General features: G+C 50.4%; 1 protein-coding gene across 3 annotated transcripts in view; it reads left to right on the top strand.

Moving 5' to 3' along the window:
• Nucleotides 1-20,995, top strand: part of ZC3H18 (zinc finger CCCH-type containing 18) — a 46,940-nt gene that overhangs the window by 7,928 nt on the left and 18,017 nt on the right. For 2 of the 3 annotated variants that reach the window (XM_053952416.1, XM_053952414.1), the window contains exons 3-9: nt 2,549-2,633; nt 3,480-3,628; nt 4,021-4,113; nt 4,666-4,823; nt 6,313-6,345; nt 7,815-7,932; nt 10,832-11,130. In XM_053952416.1, the coding sequence (XP_053808391.1) occupies nt 2,549-2,633; nt 3,480-3,628; nt 4,021-4,113; nt 4,666-4,823; nt 6,313-6,345; nt 7,815-7,932; nt 10,832-11,130 (935 nt within the window). The remainder of the gene's footprint in view (nt 1-2,548; nt 2,634-3,479; nt 3,629-4,020; nt 4,114-4,665; nt 4,824-6,312; nt 6,346-7,814; nt 7,933-10,831; nt 11,131-20,995) is intronic. The other variant, XM_053952417.1, reaches the window with a different exon arrangement.

Genomic DNA, 20,995 nt, shown 5'->3' on the forward strand with positions numbered 1-20,995 from the left:
GAGCAAGCCCTGATCTCAGGGACTGCCCTGTGCTGAACCAAAACTTTGTGCCAGAGCCATCAAAATGAGCTTTGTTCCCTCAGTGTGGGGAGACTCCAGTGCTGTAGGAAACTGCCCTGCCTGAGCTCCAGGGGGACTTGGGAATGATGCTGACAGCAAATCCCATGGATTGGGTGTCCAGGAGCTGTTCAGATGCAGGGCTGGTGCTGGGGGGTGGTTGTGCTGCTCAAACCCTGAGCCTGAGCTGTTCCTGGGGCTCCAGCAGCATCTGGGTGCTTAGAAAGGCATTGGAAGGTGATGGGATTTCTGGAAAATACCCAAGGCAGGGTTTGGGGATGGGGTCAGGGATGTGCAGTGTTTCACAGCCCTGAACCAACCAAGATACTCAGAAAAATCTAAAGTGGGGTTTAGTTGCAAGTGGGGGTTAGGGAAAATCTCACCTTCAGCCATGGTTGTGTTCAGCAGGGAGCTCTGCAGAGCAGCAGCTGTTTTGTGCAGCTTAACAGCAATTTCCTCCTTTTCCATGAAGAAAACAGGGCAGAGTAATTCCAGTAAAACCCCTCCCGTGGGCTCCTGGTCTGGAACTGCATCCCAGTGGTGGGAGTGTGAAGAGGAATTGCTGGTGCAGAGCACCTGGGCTGACTCCCCATTCCAGAATTCCAGCTGCACAGCTGGGCTGGGGAGTGGGAGTGTCCTGGGGACATGCAGGGAAGCACTGGAGTGGGGTGGGGTCACTGCTGGGGCTCCTCAGCTGAGCAGGGGAGATGTTCTGTCCTTCCAGGGCCCATTCCTGTGGGTCTGACCTGGCCACAGGGACCTGGGAAGCTCCTGGAGCCTCACTGTGCTCCTCCCTTTTCTTTAAAGAATCATATTTGGTGTGGTTTTTACTCTCCCTAATTCACTGACAAGTCTAATTGCTTTCAAAAATGATGTAGTTTTTCTCCCTCGTGCCCATCCTGGCAGGTGATTTTGTTCAACACGTGTTTTCCAGAGGTTTTGTGTATTCCTGAATCAGAAGGAATTCCAGTAGTTAGGGGCAGAAAAAAAATTCCTGGAGTCCTCACTCCATGCCTGCTCCTTGATTAAAATATGAATGCTCTCCTTTGGAGCCTGAGGCATTCTTGGGAGCTCTCCTCACAAAGCAGGAGATGAATCTGTACCCTGGTTTTCATACATTAACTCATAACAGCATTCTCAGCTGCCTGATTCCAAGGAGACCTCCCAGAAATAAATACTTCCCCTTTTGTTCCAGACTTCACACAGCTCTTTTGAAAGCAGCAGAGTGGAGCTGGTTCTCCCATTCATGCAGCACTGAAAGCCAGCCCCAGCTTTGGGGAAAACTTCCAGCTCTGCATTTTCTTCTGCTTTCAGCCTCCTGGCGTGGAGGGAGGGGAATATTAATGCAAATTTTAATTGGAATATAAGTGCAGGCTTTTAAATCCGTTGCTGTTGAGGAGAGCTCTCTGTCCCTGGCTGGCTCAGGAATGCAGCAGGAGAGGCTCTTCACCCTCCTCTCTGTGCTCCTGGGTTTGTCTGCAGCCAAGGGATGGCTTTTTCCTTCTGCCCAGCTGCTCACTGGATCAAAGGAGAGAATTTCCCTCAGTTTTCCACCCAGAGAACAGCTGTGGCCAGGCAGAGGGAAGGCCCCTCCAGATGCTCCCTCTTCACCGTGTTTCACGTGCTGAAAACAGGGAAATGGAGGCAGAGAGGGAAAACCAGGATGTCCTTTGGGATGAAATCCTGATCTCCTGGCCAGATACCTGTGACACCTCTCTGGTCATTGTACCTTTGCCTCCTGCATCCCCAGCTCCTTTTGGCTCTCCAAGTGCAGCCTAACAAAGCTGGGGAAGGGTTTTTTTTGTTTGTTTTTTTTTTTTCTCCTTGGAGAAAGGAAAAAATGCTGGTACTTGAAAGTTCCAAGAACTTTTCTTCTGGAGGTGTTTCATGGCTGTTCTTAATCTTGGAGCAACCTCCAGCTAGCAGAATTTATTCCTGGGGTTGTTGCAGTCCCTGGGGATGAGGCAGAGTTTTGTTTGAGCTGGTTCCCAACTCCAACGTGGAGCTGAGGAGTAGAAGGGAAGGTGGAGATGACTGGAAGAAATCTGTTGGATTTATCCTGAAAAGTTCATTTGTGAGATTGTCCCTGGAGAGGGACTTTGGACAAGGGTATGGAGCGATAGAACGAGGTGGAACTGGCAGGGTTTGGTTGGATATTGGGAAGAAACTCCTCCCTGTGAGGGTGCTGAGGCCCTGGCACAGGTGCCCAGAGCAGCTGTGGCTGCCCCTGGATCCCTGGCAGTGCCCAAGGCCAGGCTGGATGGGGTTTGGAGCAGCCTGGGACAGTGGAAGGTGCTTTTACAGCCACCTGGAATCCTCTGTCTTCACCTTGTGCAGGTGCTCTGGGGCATTCCTGTAACCTGACCTTGTTTTTCTCCCATGGTTTTCCCCCAGGGTGGCTCTCAGTGCCTGGTGTTTGAGCAGACTGGGAAATGCCAGGCCCTGCAGGGCACGCCCCACATGAAATGTCAGCTTTGTGTGTCTGTTCCAGGATGATGACTTGGAAGAAGGGGAAGTTAAAGACCCCAACGACAGGAAGGTGAGGCCACGGCCCACCTGCCGCTTCTTCATGAAAGGTAACCACACTCTGGGGTGTGTGAGGAGCCAAAGCTGCTGCAGCTGGTCCTGTTTGGGGATTTTTTGTTCTCCATTAAGCTGCTGTTACATGATAAATTCTGCCCCAGACGTCCTCAGCGTCACCTTGCTGTTTGTTGGTGGCCAAAGCTGAATTTTCATGGAGCCACTACACAAAAAGGGCTTTGCCCTCAGCGGGGTGGGCCTGGAGGAGGTAAATAAAGGGAGACTTGCAGGAGTTTTTTGAATAAAACGCAGAGGTTGTGGCTGCCCCATCCCTGGAAGGGTCCAAGGCCAGGCTGGACAGGGCTTGGAGCAGCCTGGGGTGGTGGAAGGTGTTGGGATTGGAACTGGATGGGCTTTAAGGCCCTTCCAGCCCAGACCATTCCATGATTCTGCTCCCTGCCTCACCACTGTTTGTCTGGGATGCACTGTGGTGCTTGCTTTGCCCTCAGGTTTCCTGTGAAAGGCAAAGCTCCTGATTGGAAATGTTTGTCATTAACAAATGAGGATCTCATAGGCTCATTCCTACATTTAACTAACAGTGTGTGTCCAGCTCTCCCTTCTCCCCATGGGAATAAGGTTCTTGTACATGGATCCATCTGTGTCTGGATCTCTTTGTCCCCTCTGGCAGGTGGAGAGTGCCAAATCTCTCCCCATGTGTGTGAAAACAGCTAAATCCCACCCAAGCTGGAGAGGAGAAAAGTCAAACCACCTCCAACAACGTTACTCCTTAAAGGGTTTTAAAATCCTGGTGGGGTTTTTGGTGGCTGTGGGGCTGAAGTGCAACACTCTGAAGTGCTGCTTGCTGCTGGAAGCAGGGATCTAACAGCTGTGTGTTCCCACAGGGCACTGCACATGGGGCATGAACTGTCGCTTCATCCACCCCGGAGTGAACGACAAGGGGAATTACTCCCTGATCTCCAAACCTGAGCCCTTCTCCCCCAACGGTGCCCCTCCCATGGGCCCTCACCCGCTGATGCCAGCCAACCCCTGGGTATGGAATCTCTTCTGGCTGTTTATGGCTTCTGCACCACCCTCCCCATCCCTGCAAGTGTTCCAAGTGGGGTTTTGGAGAGCCTGGTCTGGTGGAAAGTGTCCCTTCCTCTGGAACCAGATGAGCTTCGAGGTGCCTTCCAACCCAAACCATTCCACCATCCTGGGATTTTCCTCCTCTTTATTTTGACCTAATGCCTCAGCAGCTGGAGATGTGATTTTCAGGTGGAGCTCTTGGAGTTGCCAGTAGAGGGGGGTAATTTTCCATGCTTTCCCAGCTTAGTGCAGCTGAGGCACGTCTGGGAGTAACTCTGAGGTAGCTTTACAAAGCACAGCTTTGCTGTTTAAAACTAACTCAAGTGTCTTCTCCTGCTCTCCTCACCTTTCCAACAGGGAGGCCCAGTGGTTGATGAAATCTTACCTCCACCTCCTCCAGACCCTCCAACAGAAAGTGCCTGGGAGAGGGGACTCCGGCATGCTAAAGAGGTAAATTCCTTCCTCAGGGAATTGCTGCCTCCAAAATCCACTGGAAAAGCTCCTTTTGGAGCACGAGTGTCTTGCTCTTTCTCCATTCCTTCTAATCTATTCAGTATGGTTTTTTGTGCATCACAGTTGTTAGACAGCCAAGAGGAGCTCAAATCCAGGTTGGGGGGGGGGTTATATTTTAGAAATAGTGAGAATTTCTGTTCCTCAAGTCCAGCCCTCCACAAAGCAAAGCTTTAAGCTGGTCCAATTTCCCTCCCTTCAGTACCTGTTTCTCCAGTTTGTGATCACGGCAGGGGGCAAACTTCTGTTTCCTGCTGTTCTGAGCTAGTGGAACAGGGAATTAATCAGGAGAAGTCCAGTATCCTGCACATTCTGAGGGAAGAAGGTGCTCTGGCTGCAGGAAATCTCCTGAGGGCAGGATTTTTAATATTCCAATTTCTCCCTGCCCCAGGAACCTTCTCACGCTGTTTTTGTGGTCTTTAAAAAGGTATTAAAAATATATATATATATATATTAAAAAAGGTATTAAAACTTTTTGTTCTCTTTAAAAAGGTATTAAAAAAAGCAACCATGAGGAAAGAGCAGGAGCCTGACTTTGAGGAGAAGAGGTTCACAGTGACCATCGGGGAGGACGAGCGGGAGTTCGACAAGGAGAACGAGTTTTTCCGGGACTGGAATTACCGCATCACCAGAGACGTCCGGGACCCCGCGTAAGAGACACCCCCTGGGCTGCCCCAGGGATAACAGCTGGGTGGGAGTGCAGTGCAGGGAGCCTGCCTGGGGCTCACTGTCCCTCCAGACCGGGGGGGATGTCACCTCCAAACAGGGAGCAGCTCCCATGGAGCGGGAGGTTAAACACTTGAGCCGCCTCCGCTCGCTCCGGTTCAACCCCACCTCCCTTCCCAGTCTCCTTGAACCCTTCCTGCTCCAATCTCCTTGGAGTTCTGCTCCCTCCTGGGCTCTCTCCAGCTCTGCATTGCCTCCCTCACACCAGTGTGTTCTTCCAGCTTTTTTTCCTTCTTTTTTTTTTTTTCCCTTACCCCAACCATGAGAATTTAAAAGCGTTCCAGGTGAGGCTGCGAAGTTGGAGCGTGTTCAGTGTGCAGGAGCTGATGGCCCCAGCTGGGGCTTCTTTGCACTGGTGCAGAACTGGCTTAACAAACACCTGGACTGGTCCCAGTTAAACTGGGCACTGGGAGAAACAAAGCTGGCCACAAGAAGCACCCTAAATTTAAGTGTTCGGGTCATTGGGGTTTTAAGTTAAAATTTAAAGTGTTGGAGACCTCAAACCCAGCTCTGGGAAATTGTTCGGTAGATCTCGAGCCAAGAAAAGGAATGGGAAGAGAATTTTTGGGAAAGAGGCTTGGATTCTGAAGGAATACAGGTGGATTTGTCTTTCCTTGCTCGTGCATCCTCTGTTCTTCCTACATGGACAGATTATGGAAATATTTCCACTCCCAGAGGGTTTGCAAGGCTTAGTTCTGTTCATTTTAGAGTGGATGAATTACTAAAAAACCTCTGGAAAGGAGTAGATTAAGTTTTTGTTCAATATTTTTTGATTTGCTCTGGAGTGCAATTCCTTTCCCTAATTAAAAAAAAAAAAAAAAAACAAAAAAAAAACCAACAACAACTCTGTCCTCAGTTCTGAAGGAAAATAAATTTCTAAAGTATTAATATTTTCCTGAGCTTAATTAGCTCTGGATCTTGGCCTTGTGTTCCTCTCAGAGGCACCAGAGGTTTGCCCTCAGTGTTCTGGGGGCTGTTCATCCATTTTCTTCATTTTATGACTGCTCTATGAAATGCCCCAGCAGCATTTTGGGCCTCTCTGATGTAGGAACTGTTAAGAGCAGGCCTGGTTTTCCTATAGTCCAGAAAAAAATGTATTGCACAACCAGTGTTAAACAAAACTCATCCAACAATTGGAATTCCTGAAAATTGAAGGCTGCGTGAGCAGGCTGTGACATTAAAATATCTTCATTGTGTGTGAAGGGAAAAGTTATGAATCTGCTGCTGTAAGCTCTAGAAAATGCAGATTTTTCTCCTCCCCACACACAATTTGTTGCCCCATTGGACACCTTGCAGCCAACTGAGCACTGGAAGTGCAGCTGGGATGTGGAAAATGCTTTCAGCACTGTCCTGTGACACGTGGAGTTGTCTCAGTAGTTCATGAATCCCTTTTTCTTTTTTGAATAACTATAGGGAGGTGGACATCAAAGAAAACATTAACTATGGGTAAGCAGGTCTTTGATTCCAGTACTGTTACAACTGTAAGAAAATTTTCCTTTGCCTTTTTTTCCATTGCATTTCCTCCAACTTCCGAGGCCACAGACAGACTGCTGTCCCCTCAGCAGTGACTCAGTGGATATATTGGACTGTTTTTGGGGTGGTACCAATTGTTTTCTAATGATATAAGCACTGAATTACCCAAACACACAGCAGTGATCCTTTTTGAAATTAAAAAACCTCCACCAATATTATAGAAAGGGGAAATTTGGGCTTGGGGCTGTGTGAAAAAGCAGAGCTTCCTTTCTGGCATAGCTTGAGATGTTTTCCTGTCTCTTTGAATACCTGATGTCACTGAATCCAGGCTGGTTTGGGGTTGTTTGCATCAGGAGTTTGTTGCATACCAAAATCCTAGTTTTCCTTCCCTTGGCTTATTGCTTCAGTCCAAAAGAGAAATCCTAAATTATTTAAAAACACTGAAAGAAATACAAGTACCACTCACAGGGCAGCACCTTCATCTTAACCTGGTTCTTTGGCACTTGTAAAATTCAAAAAGTGGTCCCTTTATTAGTTGTTTGATAAATCAGAGCCTCATTATGGATAATCTGGAATTTGGGAGCACTTGCTGTATAATCTTAGCTCTGCCACCAACTCCTCTGTGGCCCTGGAAGTTTCTTATTCCCTGTACCCCCTCCTCATCCTCACAGTGGATCTGATATTGGCACTCCAGGTGGTTGGATGTTGTTGAGTTGGGGGATTAAAACCATCAAACAATGTAAATAGAAATCAGGAAATGGAGGAAGCAGCTTTAAGGAGGGTGGGGTTTCAATCCTCCTCCTCCCCAGAAATCCATCCTTCTGCAGTTTTGTGTGTGCCACCAGTCCATGGCTGGGCCAGCAGCTGATTCCCACTGGAGAATCTCAGCTGCAGAACCCGTGCCTTCATTCCAGGGGCTAATTCCAGGTGCAGAGTGTTGCTGACCCACCCCAAAAGCTCCACTGCTCCCTGTGGAAAGCTCAGCACCTGTCCTGTACTGGTGGCACTGGTGGCAGCCATCACTCCAGGGGCAGGGAACTGGGGAGTCTCCATCCCTTCCCCTCCTGAAGGAGTTTGGGATGAGCTGTGGGTGCTTGGGCAGAAATCCCAGCTCTCAATCAATGAGGCAGAGCATGTCCTGCTCCCTTTGCAGGCTCTCAAAAGCACTTTCTGTGTTTGCACCACATTGATTTGAAGGCTGAATTTTTGGTAGCTCTTTTTTTTTTTGGTGTTTATCAAGAAAGGTTTTTGCTTTTCTCTGATAAGCCTCACTTTAAAAAGTCTTGTCTGGTTGGGCTGTGTAGAAAATAAACATCTCTGCACAGCCCTGCTGCATTGAACGTGGTTTTCTTGTCACAGTGGCTGAGCTGACCTAGCACACACAGTTTTTGTGGTGCCAAGGTGCCTTTTCCCTCTCTAACATTCCCTGTTTTTCATTGTAGGCTTGATCCCTATGCAGATCCCTATTATGACTATGAAATAGAGCGCTTCTGGCGTGGTGGGCAGTATGAGAATTTCAGGGTTCAGTACACAGACCCCGACCCCTACCGTAACTACAGAGTAAGTAAGGAAACTCCCCCTTCCCCCTTTTCCTTCCTGACTTTCTTCCAGGTTCTTCTGGGCCTTGGCACGGTTCCAGGGCAGTGCTTGAAACAGGAGTTTTCAAATCGTTCAGTCTTGGCTTAATTCCAGCACAGAGTATGCTGGAGGTGAGGGCATGGAGGATGTTCTGTGCCAGCACCATGGGGGCAAAAGCAGTGTTCCAGGCTGGGGAGTGAGGCTGGGAAGCTGCCTGATGGAAAAGGACCTGGAGTGCTGGTTGAGAAGGCCACTGGCACCTGGCTGGCACCAGCCCTGGCATGGCCACAGCCCCAGGGCAGGGACTGTCCCCTGTGCTGAGGTCACACCTGGGGTTCTGGTCAGGCTTGGGCTCCTCCAAGACAGACCTGGAGGGGATGGAGAGTGTCCAGGGAAGGGAATGGAGCTGGGAAGGGGCTGGAGAATCCTGAGGGAGCAGGAAAGGGGCTGGAGAATCCTGAGGGAGCTGGGAAGGGGCTGGAGAATCCTGAGGGAGCTGGAGAATCTGAGGGAGCTGGGAAGGGGCTGGAGGATCCTGAGGGAGCAGGAAAGGGGTTGGAGAATCCTGAGGGAGCTGGGAAGGGGCTGGAGGATCCTGAGGGAGCTGGAGGATCCTGAGGGAGCTGGGAAAGGGCTGGAGGATCCTGAGGGAGCTGGAGGATCCTGAGGGAGCTGGGAAAGGGCTGGAGGATCCTGAGGGAGCTGGAGGATCCTGAGGGAGCTGGGAAGGGCTGGAGGATCCTGAGGGAGCTGGGAAAGGGCTGGAGAATCCTGAGGGAGAGGGAAAGGGGCTGGAGGATCCTGAGGGAGCTGGGAAGGGCTGGAGGATCCTGAGGGAGCTGAGGGGGCTCAGCCTGGAGCAAAGGAGGCTCAGGGGGCCCTCCTGGCTCTGCACAGCTCCTGCCAGGAGGGGACAGCCGGGGGGGTCGGGCTCTGCTCCAGGGAACAGGGACAGGAGGAGAGGGAACGGCCTCAGGCTGGGCCAGGAGTGGATTAGATTGGATTTTAGGAAAATTCTTCCATGGAAAGGGTGTAAAACATTGGAAAAAGCTGCCCAGGAAAGTGGTGGAGTCCTCACTCCTGGAAGTGTTCAGAAAACCTGTGATGTGGCACCTGGGGACATGGTCAGTGGTGACCTTGGTGGTGGTGCTGGCTGAGGGTTGCACTTGATGATCTAAAGGTCTTTTCCAACCTTAACAATTCCATGTCTGAGGTGGGAGGGTGGTTCCTGCTCCTGCTCCTTGGCTGCTCCTCGGTGTAGCAGTTGAGCAGTGCTTCCTCATCCTTGGACATCTTGGAGAGGGAGGGAGTTTCCAGGAAAGGTCCTGGTGCAGGAAAGGGTTCCTTGTTAATTCCTGGGAAGGAGAGGATTAGATTTGGGCAGGTGTGCTCTGTGTAGCAGCAGAGGCTCCAGCCTGACTGCAAATGTCAGGATTGAGGCCCAGGGCAGCAGCAGCCAGGTGCTGAAATCCCAGGAGTTGTGGGTGGTACACCAGGAATGGATCTGGATGACAACAAGGCTCTGAACCCTTTCCCTGCTCTTCCTTTCCCCTCGTGCAAACTTTGTGCCTCTGGAGCAGTGACCAAACCAACCAGTCCTGCTCAGGGGGGAGCTTTTCAGTGCTTTCCATCAAATCCTTTCAAGAGTACCTTTTCCTTTGCTCTAAATCCTTGTTTTCTGCAGGACTGGAGCCTGGGCCTCACTGTGGCCACACATCACCAATTATTTTCCTGGTGCTCATTTGCAAAGTTAATTATCTGGTTACAGAAATGATCAGCAACGAGAGGAAAGACTTGTAAACAGCAATACATTTATTTAATGAGCTTCATAAACCAAATTAATCCAAGTGTTGCCTTTTGAAAACAACAGTTGTTGTGTGGGATGTGATGCTGGGTTTGTAAACAGGTTCTGCTCAGCAGGATGCAGATTGTTGATCTCTGGATTGTTGATCTCCAGACTGTTATTTATCATTGATCTCCAGATTGTTGATCTCCAGATCATTGATCTGTCATTGATCTATCATTGATCTCCAGATTGTTGATCTATCATTGATCTCCAGATTGTTGATCTATCATTGATCTCCAGATTGTTATTTATCATTGATCTCCAGATTGTTGATCTATCATTGATCAATCATTGATCTCCAGATTGTTGATCTGTCATTGATCTATCATTGATCTCCAGATTGTTGATCTGTCATTGATCTCCAGATTGTTGATCTATCATTGATCTCCAGATTATTGATCTATCATTGATCTAGCATTGATCTCCAGATTGTTGATCTGTCATTGATCTCCAGATTATTGATCTCCAGATTGTTATTTATCATTGATCTCCAGATTGTTGATCTGTCATTGATCTCCAGATTGTTGATCTCCAGATCATTGATCTGTCATTGATCTATCATTGATCTCCAGATTGTTGATCTATCATTGATCTCCAGATTGTTATTTATCATTGATCTCCAGATTGTTGATCTATCATTGATCAATCATTGATCTCCAGATTGTTGATCTGTCATTGATCTATCATTGATCTCCAGATTGTTGATCTGTCATTGATCTCCAGATTATTGATCTCCAGATTGTTATTTATCATTGATCTCCAGATTGTTGATCTATCATTGATCTCCAGATTGTTGATCTGTCATTGATCAATCATTGATCTCCAGATTGTTATCTATCATTGATCTCCAGATAGTTATCTGTCATTGATCTCTAGATCATTGGTCTCCATGTCATTGTTTGCAGATTATTGATCTCAATCCTTTGCTGAGGGAGGGCGGATGTCATTCCTGGCATTCCCAGGCCCTCCGGGCTTTGCTGGGAGCTGCTCCCACAGCATCACTGTGGCTTCTCTGTGTTTTTTTTTTTTTTCAAGGAAAGAGAGCGAGAACGGGAAAGGGAAAGAGAGACCAGACAGCGGGAGCGGGAACGGGAGCGGGAGCGAGAGCGGGAGCGGGAGCGGCGGCAGCGGGAGCGCGAACGGGAGCGGGAACGGGAGCGCGACAAGGAGCGGCAGCGGCGGAAGGAAGAGTGGGAACGGGAGCGGGAGCGAGTGAAGAGGGACGAGAAGGACAGGCAGCACAGGGACCGCGACAGGGACCGCGACCGCGACAGGGAGCGGGAGCGCGACAAGGACAAGGACAAGGCAAAGCCCCGGTCCCCGCTGCTCCCCAGGTAAGTGCGAGCTGGGATTGGCTGGTGACTGATGGGACTGAGGATCCGGGTGGGTGTGACTGCTGAGGACAGTAGCAGTTCATGAGCCTTGTGGCCACTAAGTGGAGCTAAAACATCGGTGACAATGAGGGTGCAAAACCTGACCCTGAAAGCAGGGGTGTCCTTTGGTATGGAGATGGTCGGCTCCTCCCTCTTCCCTTCTGGCTGGAGAGGGTTTGGGAGGATGAGGGGCTGCTGCGGGTTGGATCCCTGGGAGGGCTGTGGTGGCTCCCTTTGAGGCTTTGAGAAATGTCTGTCACAAGAACCAGGGCTGCTTTGGGAGATTGTGGATAGCGAAAGTATCTGGAGATTTAAGTACAACTCGAAAAAGTAAAGGAATTGTCCTTGGAACGAGTCTCTGCTCAGTGGAATTGCAGCGTGAGGTCAGGTTTGTTTCCTCTGACCACCCATTGTTTGTGGAAATCGTAGTTGTGTGAAAGAGAAAATGGAACCAGACAGACTGAAAGTGCAGGAATGTGATTCCTGTTTCGTTCCTCTGTCAATGATTTATGTACCCTGCCTTCCCAGCCTCTTCTGGCTGAGGCACATTTGTAAAGAACTGGATAAATATCCCAGTGGAATGGAAGCTCTGATGTCACAACCTCGTTTGGTTCAGAATCATGGAAAAGTATCACATTTTTTGCAGAGGGACATTTTGGAGCAACCTGGTCTAGTGGAAGGTCCCTGCCCGTGGCAGGGGGGTGAAGTGAGATGGACTTCAATGTCCTTCTCAACCCATCCCATTCCATGATTTTGGGATCTCCAGGAAAACTGCTGAACAGTTTCTTGGGAAGAGTGGCAGACGGACACTCCCACAGTTTGTGGAGCACCCTGGGGACACACAGGGGTGTGTGGGGCACAGAGAAGTGCAGGGAAGCTGTTTCCCAAGATTTATTGGAGCTTTTCCTGCTGCCTGGTGTCTGTGCTGTTCCTCTGCACTGGAGGAAGGCGTGAAACACGATGGGCATGAGGAAGAGTTGGATCAATGAAGAGCAGGGCTAAGAATGCCAGGAATGAGGCTCCACGTGGAATCAGGTGGGAGCAGGGCTTAGCCCTGAATCCAACCCAGAATTTTTATCTGCATTACTGAAAGGTTAGCTGATTTTTGACCCTCTTTCCCAAGAGGAAGTGACAGTTTCAGAACGGTCTGGAGGAGCAGCAGCAGCTCCAGAGCAGTTATAGGAATACCATAATTACATGTTCCGTTTAATTATAATCTTCACAACCACGATTTGTGCACCTTAATTACCACCTTGCCCGGTGGTTTGTGCTCTCCTTGGCTTGGTGATGGGACAGATCTTGTCCAGACCCATGTGATGGAGATGATGTCAATGAAAGTGATGTCACCTGCTTGGCAGCTCGAGGTCATGAGTCAGTGACAGTCACCGTGACCCAAGGATGAGCCTGCTGGCTGCTCCTTCCCTTGGCACTCCTGGAGTCCTGGGGCAGGGCTCTCTTGGGAGAGTTTGGGCTGCCCAAAGGGTGCTGGGTAGGAGCAGTGGCCGTGCTCACCAATCTCAGATCCATCTCATTCCATGAAACCACGTGGGAGCCCAGAGATGGGATGGACAGCACTCAGGGGATACACATTCCCTGCTTCCCTCTGGCACAAGGGAGCCTCTTGTGTCTCCAAAACAGGCTCCTTGAGATGAGTCTTGGTCATTCAGAAATAGTTTCTGCGCCTCTTTGCTTTTTTTTTGTTTGAAGTCTGCTACAGAGAGGGACTTTTCAAAGGGCATGGAGTGACAGGGCAAGAGGGAATGGCCTTAAGTTCAAGGGAGTGCAGGGTTAGGTGGGATATTGGGAAGGAATTCTTCCCTGTGAGGTTGGTGAGGCCCTGGCACAGGTTGCCCACGTTGGAAGGGACCCTAAAGCCCATCCCATCCCCTGCCATGGGATTTCAGTTCCCATGGTGGACATCCATGTCAACATGACCCCGTCCCACAGCTCTGCAGGTGTCTGGTGGAGACAACAAACCTGCAGAAAGAAGTTTTGAAAAAGCTTTTTAACAAGTGAAAGCGTAATTCCAGCTTCTCCCTTGGAGGCCACATCCCTCATCCGCCACTTGGCGTTTCCCCAGGAGTCCCCGTCACGCTCGTGCCGTGACCTGGCTCTGGCCTGTGTCCCACGTCACTTTGTGACCAGCTCCCAACTTCCTCATGGCAGTGCAGCAGCTCGAGCTGTCTCACCTTTTCTCCAGATTCCTCCGTGCCAGTCTCCAGCGGGGCAGCAATCCTGGGATTGAGCAGCTCCCGAGCTCGTTTAACGTGTCACGCCTGGGATTGCTCCGCGCTTCCTGGGAAGCAGGATGCACAGCAGTGCCACAGCACACACCTGGGGCTCTATTTATAGACTCTGGGCTTTCCCTAATTGCAGGATCCCAGCTTTTGGCAGGTCCAGCCTCTCCGGGCTGGCTCACGCCACGGCTGCCCGTTAACATTCCTGCCACTTCCAGGGCCCACGCGGCCCTGTCGCTAATGAGCTGGGAGAGCTCCTCCAGAGGGCTGGGAGAGCTCCTCCATGGGGCTGGGAGAGCTCCTCCAGAGGGCTGGGAGAGCTCCTCCAGAGTGCTGGGAGAGCTCCTCCAGAGGGCTTGGAGAGCTCCTCCATGGGGCTGGGAGAGCTCCTCCAGAGGGCTTGGAGAGCTCCTCCATGGGGCTGGGAGAGCTCCTCCAGAGGGCTGGGAGAGCTCCTCCAGAGTGCTGGGAGAGCTCCTCCAGAGTGCTGGGAGAGCTCCCGCACAGAACTTGGAGAAGTCCTGCACAGAACTTGGAGAGCTCCTGCACAGAGCATGGAGAGCTCCTGCACAGAACGTGGAGAAGTCCTGCACAGAACTTGGAGAACTCCTGCACAGAACGTGGAGAGCTCCTGCACAGAACGTGGAGAAGTCCTGCACAGAACTTGGAGAACTCCTGCACAGGGGTTGTGCAAGCAGCACTGAGCTTTGCCCAAGGCAGAGCTGAGGATGTCGGTAATTCCAGGTCCATGCCGGTCGCTCCCGCAGGAGCTGGAGGAAGGAACAAACCAGGAGCTACAGAATCAAGGGCTGAGAGAAGCCCAACAGCAAACAGCCAGGAATACAGGAACAAACTGCCTTTCCATTCTGCTGGAAACAGGAAGGTTTAACCTGATTTCTAAACAACAGAGGAGTTCAAGGCTAAAAACGTGGAGAAGCCGGAGTTGTTCCCAGCATTGCTGGGTGATGGAGCTGAGGAGGAATAGCATTTAACAAAGATTTAAACCCTGATGCATGTAGGGACAAGTGTTTCTCCTTAAACCTTTGGAAATAAGAGGCTGCGGTGTTTGGGCTCCAATGGGATTGTCACATGTGGATTGGCCTTTTTTGAAGGAATTCACAAAGTTGTCTTCCAGTACCTGTAGGGAGCCACCGAGAGAGAGAGAGGGACTTTGAGCAAGAGCATGGAGTGACAGGACAAGGGGGGAGATGGATTCAAACTGGCAGAGAGCAGGTTTAGATTGGACTGTGGGAAGAAATTCTTCCCTCTGAGGGTGGGGATGTCCTGGCACAGGTTGCCCAGAGAAGCTGTGGCTGCCCTGGATCCCAGATCCCTGGAACTGTTCAAGGCCAGGCTGGAGCACCCTGGGCTAGTGGAAGGTGTCCCTGCCCATGGCAGGGGGTAGAATGAGATGAGCTTTAAGATGCATTCCAGCCCAAACCATTCCATGGTTCTGTGAATGTGCAATTGCTGTTTTAAACTTTGGGTTGAGTTTTTTTTTTTTCCCCAAGCTTAAGGTGAGCACTCCAAGAAGTTTAAAATCTGCCATTGTACTTATGGTAAAACTGTTCCTCCTCCTCCTCCTCCCTCCTCAGGCATTGAACACTCAGACAAGCCAGGACACTTTATGATCAATTAGAGGGATAACTTGGCTGTCTGTCCTCCTGCTCCCATCTCCAGAACAAGTTCTGATGCCCCAGGCTGGGCCTGATTTTTGCTGAGTGCAAAAATTCCTTCTTTTTCTCTCCGTCTTGCCGGCGGAGCTCCCTGTTGTGCAAAGCCTTTCAGGGATAAAGAAGTGACATGAAATATGTCCTCTGAAGAAACTTAGAGCAGTGCAAGATGTTCTGACCCTTAGCTGGGGGCAGAAGCTCCACACACTGAAATAATTTGCTTTAATCCTTTCTGTTGTTGCCATAGGCCTTTATCCCACCAGCATCTGATGGAATCTGTTTGTTCCAGGAGCTCGTGAAGCAACCCAGTGTTGTGGGGCCTGTTGGTAGTTGTATTCCCAAAGCCCTGAGGGAGATTCAGGAGATCATTCCCAAGGGGCAGCGCTGGCACTGATGTCCCTGTGACAGGGACAGCACCCAGGGAGTGGCTGGAGCTGTGCCAGGGCAGGTTTAGGTTGGATTATCAGGGAAAGGTTCTTCCCCCAGAGGGTGCTGGCACTGCCCAGGCTCCCCAGGGAATGGGCACAGCCCCGAGGCTGCCAGAGCTCCAGGAGGGTTTGGACAATGCTCTCAGGGATGCCCAGGGTGGGATTGTTGGGGGGTCTGTGCAGGGCTGGGGTTGGACCCACCAGAGAGAGAAGGCACCTCAATTTTGCTGCCCCCTGAGCTGGAGTGGCGCTCGGTGTTGTTGATCAAGCAAGGAGGAAGAAGGTCCATGAGATGGGCATTGGTTTCTTTTCCCACCTGCATTTCCTCTCCAAGGAATGCTGGGGGTTCTGCTGGGGAGCAGATTGGCAAAATGAACCTTGGAGTGAGACATTGTCATCTCCAATCTTGGAGTTTGTCCTGACGTCTGACCTAAAAGTTCTTCCCATAAAGACCAGACAAGCTTCAAGCTGTGCCTGGGGAGGCTCAGGTTGGATTCAGGAGGAATTTCTTTATGGGAGAAATGGGTGGGCACTGGAATGGGCTGCCCAGGGAGATGGTGGAGTCCCCATCCCTGAGGTGTCCAAGGAGGGACAGGACGTGGCACAGGGTGGGGATCAGTCACAGGTTGGACTTGATGACCTTGGAGCTCTTTTCCAACCTCAGTGATTCTGGGATTCTCATGATATGGAGGCCAAATTCCATGGAACCACCAGTGCCAGGTAGGATGAGGAGAAGGAGGGGGCTCTTGTCCTCAGAGATGTTCCCAGGAGGTGACAGCAGCTCCAAAGGTGCCAGGAAGGAGCAGAGTCTGACAGACCATCCTGTCATTATCGCACACACCACGCTTTTTTTGGAAGGAAGTTCCCTCCATCAGGACTAAAACCTCTTAATGGAGAGCACTTAGGCAGCCATTAAAAACCAAAATAACCCTGTGAGCGGGGACTCAGACACCTGACAGCAAAGTCAGAAAGGACAAATCATAAATCCTCCTACAACCTTTCCAGCAAGGAACGTTGAGCTTCTTCCCAGCTGCTCCCGAGGTGTCACCTGGAGTGTGAGGTGCTGCAGATTCCAGGACAAAAGGTTACGTGATCCCACGGCCGTGCTCACCCTTGTGTTGTTTTCTCAGGCTGGCTCAAGTTGACTTTGTTAATCTCTGAGCACGTTAATGAGCAGGATAACCCAGGCTCTGGAATCAATGCAGGTTATCCAGGGCCTGCAAGTCAGAAAGTGTTGGAATGAGCTTGATTAGATAAAGGAGTGGCAAAAAGAAGGGAATGCAAATGGAGTGATTCATGGTGGTGTGTGCACCACAAAGCAACTGAACTCGTTTTTTTGGAAGAATCTCTAATTTTGAGTGTTCCTGGGTCGTCGTTGTCTTTCCTGAGAGCTTCTGGTAGTCTCCCAATGCTGCCAGCTGGATTTGTTCCCTATTTTTTGGGTGTAGAAGCTCTGAATGAAAGTAGCTGTCAGTGAGTTTTGGGAGGGCTTAGTGATGGCATCTCATCCTGCTGCCTAAAGGTGGGAGAATGGTTGGATTTGGAATCCTCTTCGTTTTCCCTGTGGAAATCTGTTAATTCCTAAAAGAAATCCTTCATTTGTTCCCTTTGTCCTGCCACAGGAGGAAGAGCAGGCAGGACAGACAGCTGTGTGCCCTTCCTGGTTTTGGAGCTGGGCATTGGTGAAAGCCTGGAATGCCCTGATTTAGTCTGTGTCCATGAAAATTGAGTGAAGGGGGGAACACCTCCGTCCAGGGGCATGGATTTGCTCTGCAGGTGTCTGCACCTCCCTGGGCAGCTTCCAGGAGTGCAAGGGATTAAGGGAAGCAAATGACCCCAGGCTGTTGAGTTTCCCAGGCTGAGACGGGATTTATGTGCTCCAGCTGGAGCTGGACCTCTGCTCCTGCACACTCCAGGTGTTCCAGGACTGCTCAGAGAAGGAATTCCCTTCTTTTCACATACAGAACACATCCAAGGTTCTTTGCAATCTCAATCCAGTGCCCTGCATGGAAGCTCTGCTGTGATAAACACGATAACAACTTGTTTACATCCCCGTTTTTCGTGGTGCAGCTGCCACCCCGAGCCATGGAACCTGCTTAGACAGCTCTGCTTTCATTTCTGCTCCCAGGACTTTGGGGAAGTTGGTGATAAGAACAGCTCTGCTCTGGAGCCAGGCTGGGAGAGCTGGGGGTGTTCAGCTTGGAGAAGGAAAAGCTCCAGGAAGAGCTCAGAGCCCCTGCCAGGACCTAAAGGGGCTCCAGGAGAGCTGGAGAGGGACTGGGGACAAGGCATGGAGGGATAGGACACAGGGAATGGCTCCCACTGCCAGATTAGATGGGATATTGGAATTTCTCCCTTTGAAGATGGAGGTTGCCCAGAGAAGCTGTGGCTGCCTCATCCCTGGAAGTGCCCCAGGCCAGGTTGGATGGGACTTGGAGCACCCTGGGATGGTGGAAGGTGTCCCTGCACAGGGGCTGGATGAGTTTTAATGTCCCTTCCCACCCAGACCATTTAGTGGTTCCATGATGATAAAGTCTGTGGATCAAACCAAGCTTTCCAAGTTCTCCACAAAAAATTCCTGCTGCCTGGAATTTCTGTTGGTCCTCATGGTTCCTGAGCTGCTGCCTCCACTTCCCCAGCAGCAGCAGAAGAATTTCATAACCCAAAATCGAGATGGAGGGCAGCGAGTGACTCGGATGTGGATCTCAAGGAATGTGATTTTCTTTGGCATTTCAGAGCTGGAGTTACAGGGAGATCCCCCAGCCTGGATTTTAGTGGAACAAGGTAATTCCAGGGCAGGATCACTGGCACATTCCAGGCAGGATGGCTGCCTCCTGCTCATGGAGAGGAGGCTCTCCAGGCGTCAAATGCTCAGCCCTTAGGGGAGATGCCATCTCAGATAGCTTTATCTCCCTGCTGGGATGATTTCATCCTGGAGGTTCAGATTGTATCTCCACTCTTTAATTTCCAAGCCTCTCCCCATCAGGCTTTGAAGAAATCCTTCCTTTTTTTTTTTTTTTTTCTTTTTCTGAAGTGACTGATAACTCAGCTTCAGATGGAAACAGCTTGAGAAAAGCATTTTCCCTGCTAATATTTCACCCAGCTCAATGGGCAGCAGCTCCAAGGCCCAGCATTCCCTGTCCTGGACACACGTAGGTGGCTCTCCAGAGCTGTTGTCCCTCTCCATTACTCCAAGACAGGAAGAGTTCCTGCGTGCTTGCACTCTGCTGGAATTTACAGCTTCACAGCTGCCTTGGCACATGGCTCCAGTCATTCCTCGAGTCCATTTCCTCTGGAAAATTCCACTTGCCACTGAAGGAAAAGCGGTGCTGACGCAATCACAGCTTTCCTGCAGGAACACAAAGGCTGTTAAATCATCCCTGGACTTTCCTCCTGGAGAAAAGGGAGCTGGAAGAGCAGCCCCGGAGCCAGGCTGACGTCACTGCTGCCCAGGGGTGATAAGGTTTGGTTCCCTGTCCCACAGGATGGGAAGGACAGGAAGCACTTTTCCCCTGCACACTCATTTTCCCCTCCAAGATTAGAAATGCTTCGGCAGCATTTGCATAATACATGAGGAGAACTTGAGCTGGGCAGCCTTTTTTTTTTTTTTTTTCCCTCCTCCAAAGTTTTGTTGGACTCAGTGATGTTCAGCCCGGGTTTTTTTTGGGAGGCAGGCTTATTTGGGAGCTGGCTGAGCCACGCTGGGGTGCTGCCAGCTGGAGCTGCCTCTGCTCCTCCTCTCCCTGCCAAAGCCAGGTTCAGCTTCACTTCTCCTGATTGCAGTCATTACATTCCAGCCAAATGGGCATCAGCGTGTTCCTTCTGGAAAAGAAAACTTTCGGTTGTTTTAAGGGTAAAATTGCCTTTGGAAGCTGCTGCCCAAGTGATTCTTGAGGATCTGGGTGCAAATTCAGGTGCTTTTGGTCACTCTTGTCTTGTCTCTTCTTCCCTCTAATTAATTCTTTTAAAACCTTGTGGAAGAGACTTAGGAGTTAATTCTGAAATACTTCAGTTGTTTCCTAAAAATTGGAATTTGGTGAAAAAGACTGGGATGAACACGAGAGTTCTTTGCCACTCTCTGTTCTGAAGTGGGTGAGGCTTGCCAGCAGCCTGGGCAGCTGTGCTGAGGGTGAGGATGAACTCCTGAGCTGATCCCATGGCTCACCAGCCCTGGAATTCTTCCCTCCTTCCTTCCTTTTCACCATGGCACGTTGATCTCACTGAGCCAGCAGCAAAGCATTCTTATTTTTTAATTTACTGAATTCAGGGGCTGGGAGCTCCACCAAGCACCAGATCCAGCACAAAATCACCTGGCTGTAAGAGTGAAAGTGAGCAGAAATCCTCCCCTGCTCATCTCCCAGCCATGGGACCTGGCCAGGCTGTGACTGGGATGTTCTCTAGGGAGCTGCTCCAGCTCACTTCCCATTCTGCCTCCTGAATTCCACTGGAGAAGATGAATCCAGCAGCATCAGATCCCAGTTTTAGGTTGAACAAGTTTCTTTGGTGATGCCGCACGTTGGAAGCTCTGAGGAAAGGCTTTGAAATTGTCCTGTCAGGAGCAGCATCTTCCTTGTCTGTAGCGTTTAGTGCTGAGTCAAAAAGCCAAGCACACCCCAAAATGAGCCTTTCTGTTGTGGTTTTCCTTCCTTCCAGAAGGTGACTTCATCCAGAGGCAATTGCATCAAACCAGGTAATAGGTGGAAGTAAATGAGATTTGCTTTCAGAGTCATCCGTGCTCCCAAGCTCTGGACTTCAGCTGGAGCTGTTCCAGCTCCCAGGATGTGCTGTTGGATGTGAGTTTGAGGTGGTTTTAAGGGAGAATAAATCCTGTAGGATGCTTTTCTTTCTGAAAACTGGTTCAGGAGGGAGTTGAGCCTGGAGAAGTGCGAGGACATTCGTTAGTTCATGGACTTGTGGGTTGTCCTGAGCTGGAAGGGACACACAGGGATCTTCAGCCCAATGCTTGGCCCTGCCCAGGACACCAAAATCCAATCCTGAGCTTTGTCCAAAGGCTCCTGGAGCTCTGGCAGCCTCAGGGCTGTGCCCATTCCCTGGGGAGCCTGGGCAGTGCCAGCACCCTCTGGGGGAAGAACCTTTCCCTGAGATCCAACCCAAACCTGCCCTGGTAGAGCTGTTGGTTTCCAGATTGGTCATTCTGGAGAAACTTCTCCAGAGGTTTTATCCTGGATAAAGCTGCCTGTGCCAGCAGAATGTTTCCCCTGCATCTCCCAGAGCTCACGGACTGCAGTCCCCTGGGAAGGGACATTGGATCAGGATATTGGGCATTTTCCATGAGCACCCTCACGTGGTTTTCTCTCCCCCTTTCCTTGCTCTTTATCCTGCTGCTTCATGCAAGGTGTGGAGGCTTTTCCCAGTCTTCTGTTTCTTCTTGCTCTGCACTCGGTTGATTTGAGGATATTCCAGAGGTGAAATTGGCAATTCCAAATGGATTTGTAAACATCTGCTGGAAGAAGCCCTTGAGCCCAGC

This window comes from Vidua chalybeata, chromosome 11 (assembly GCF_026979565.1).
Source record: "Vidua chalybeata isolate OUT-0048 chromosome 11, bVidCha1 merged haplotype, whole genome shotgun sequence".
Classification (NCBI taxonomy): Eukaryota; Metazoa; Chordata; class Aves; order Passeriformes; family Viduidae; genus Vidua; species Vidua chalybeata.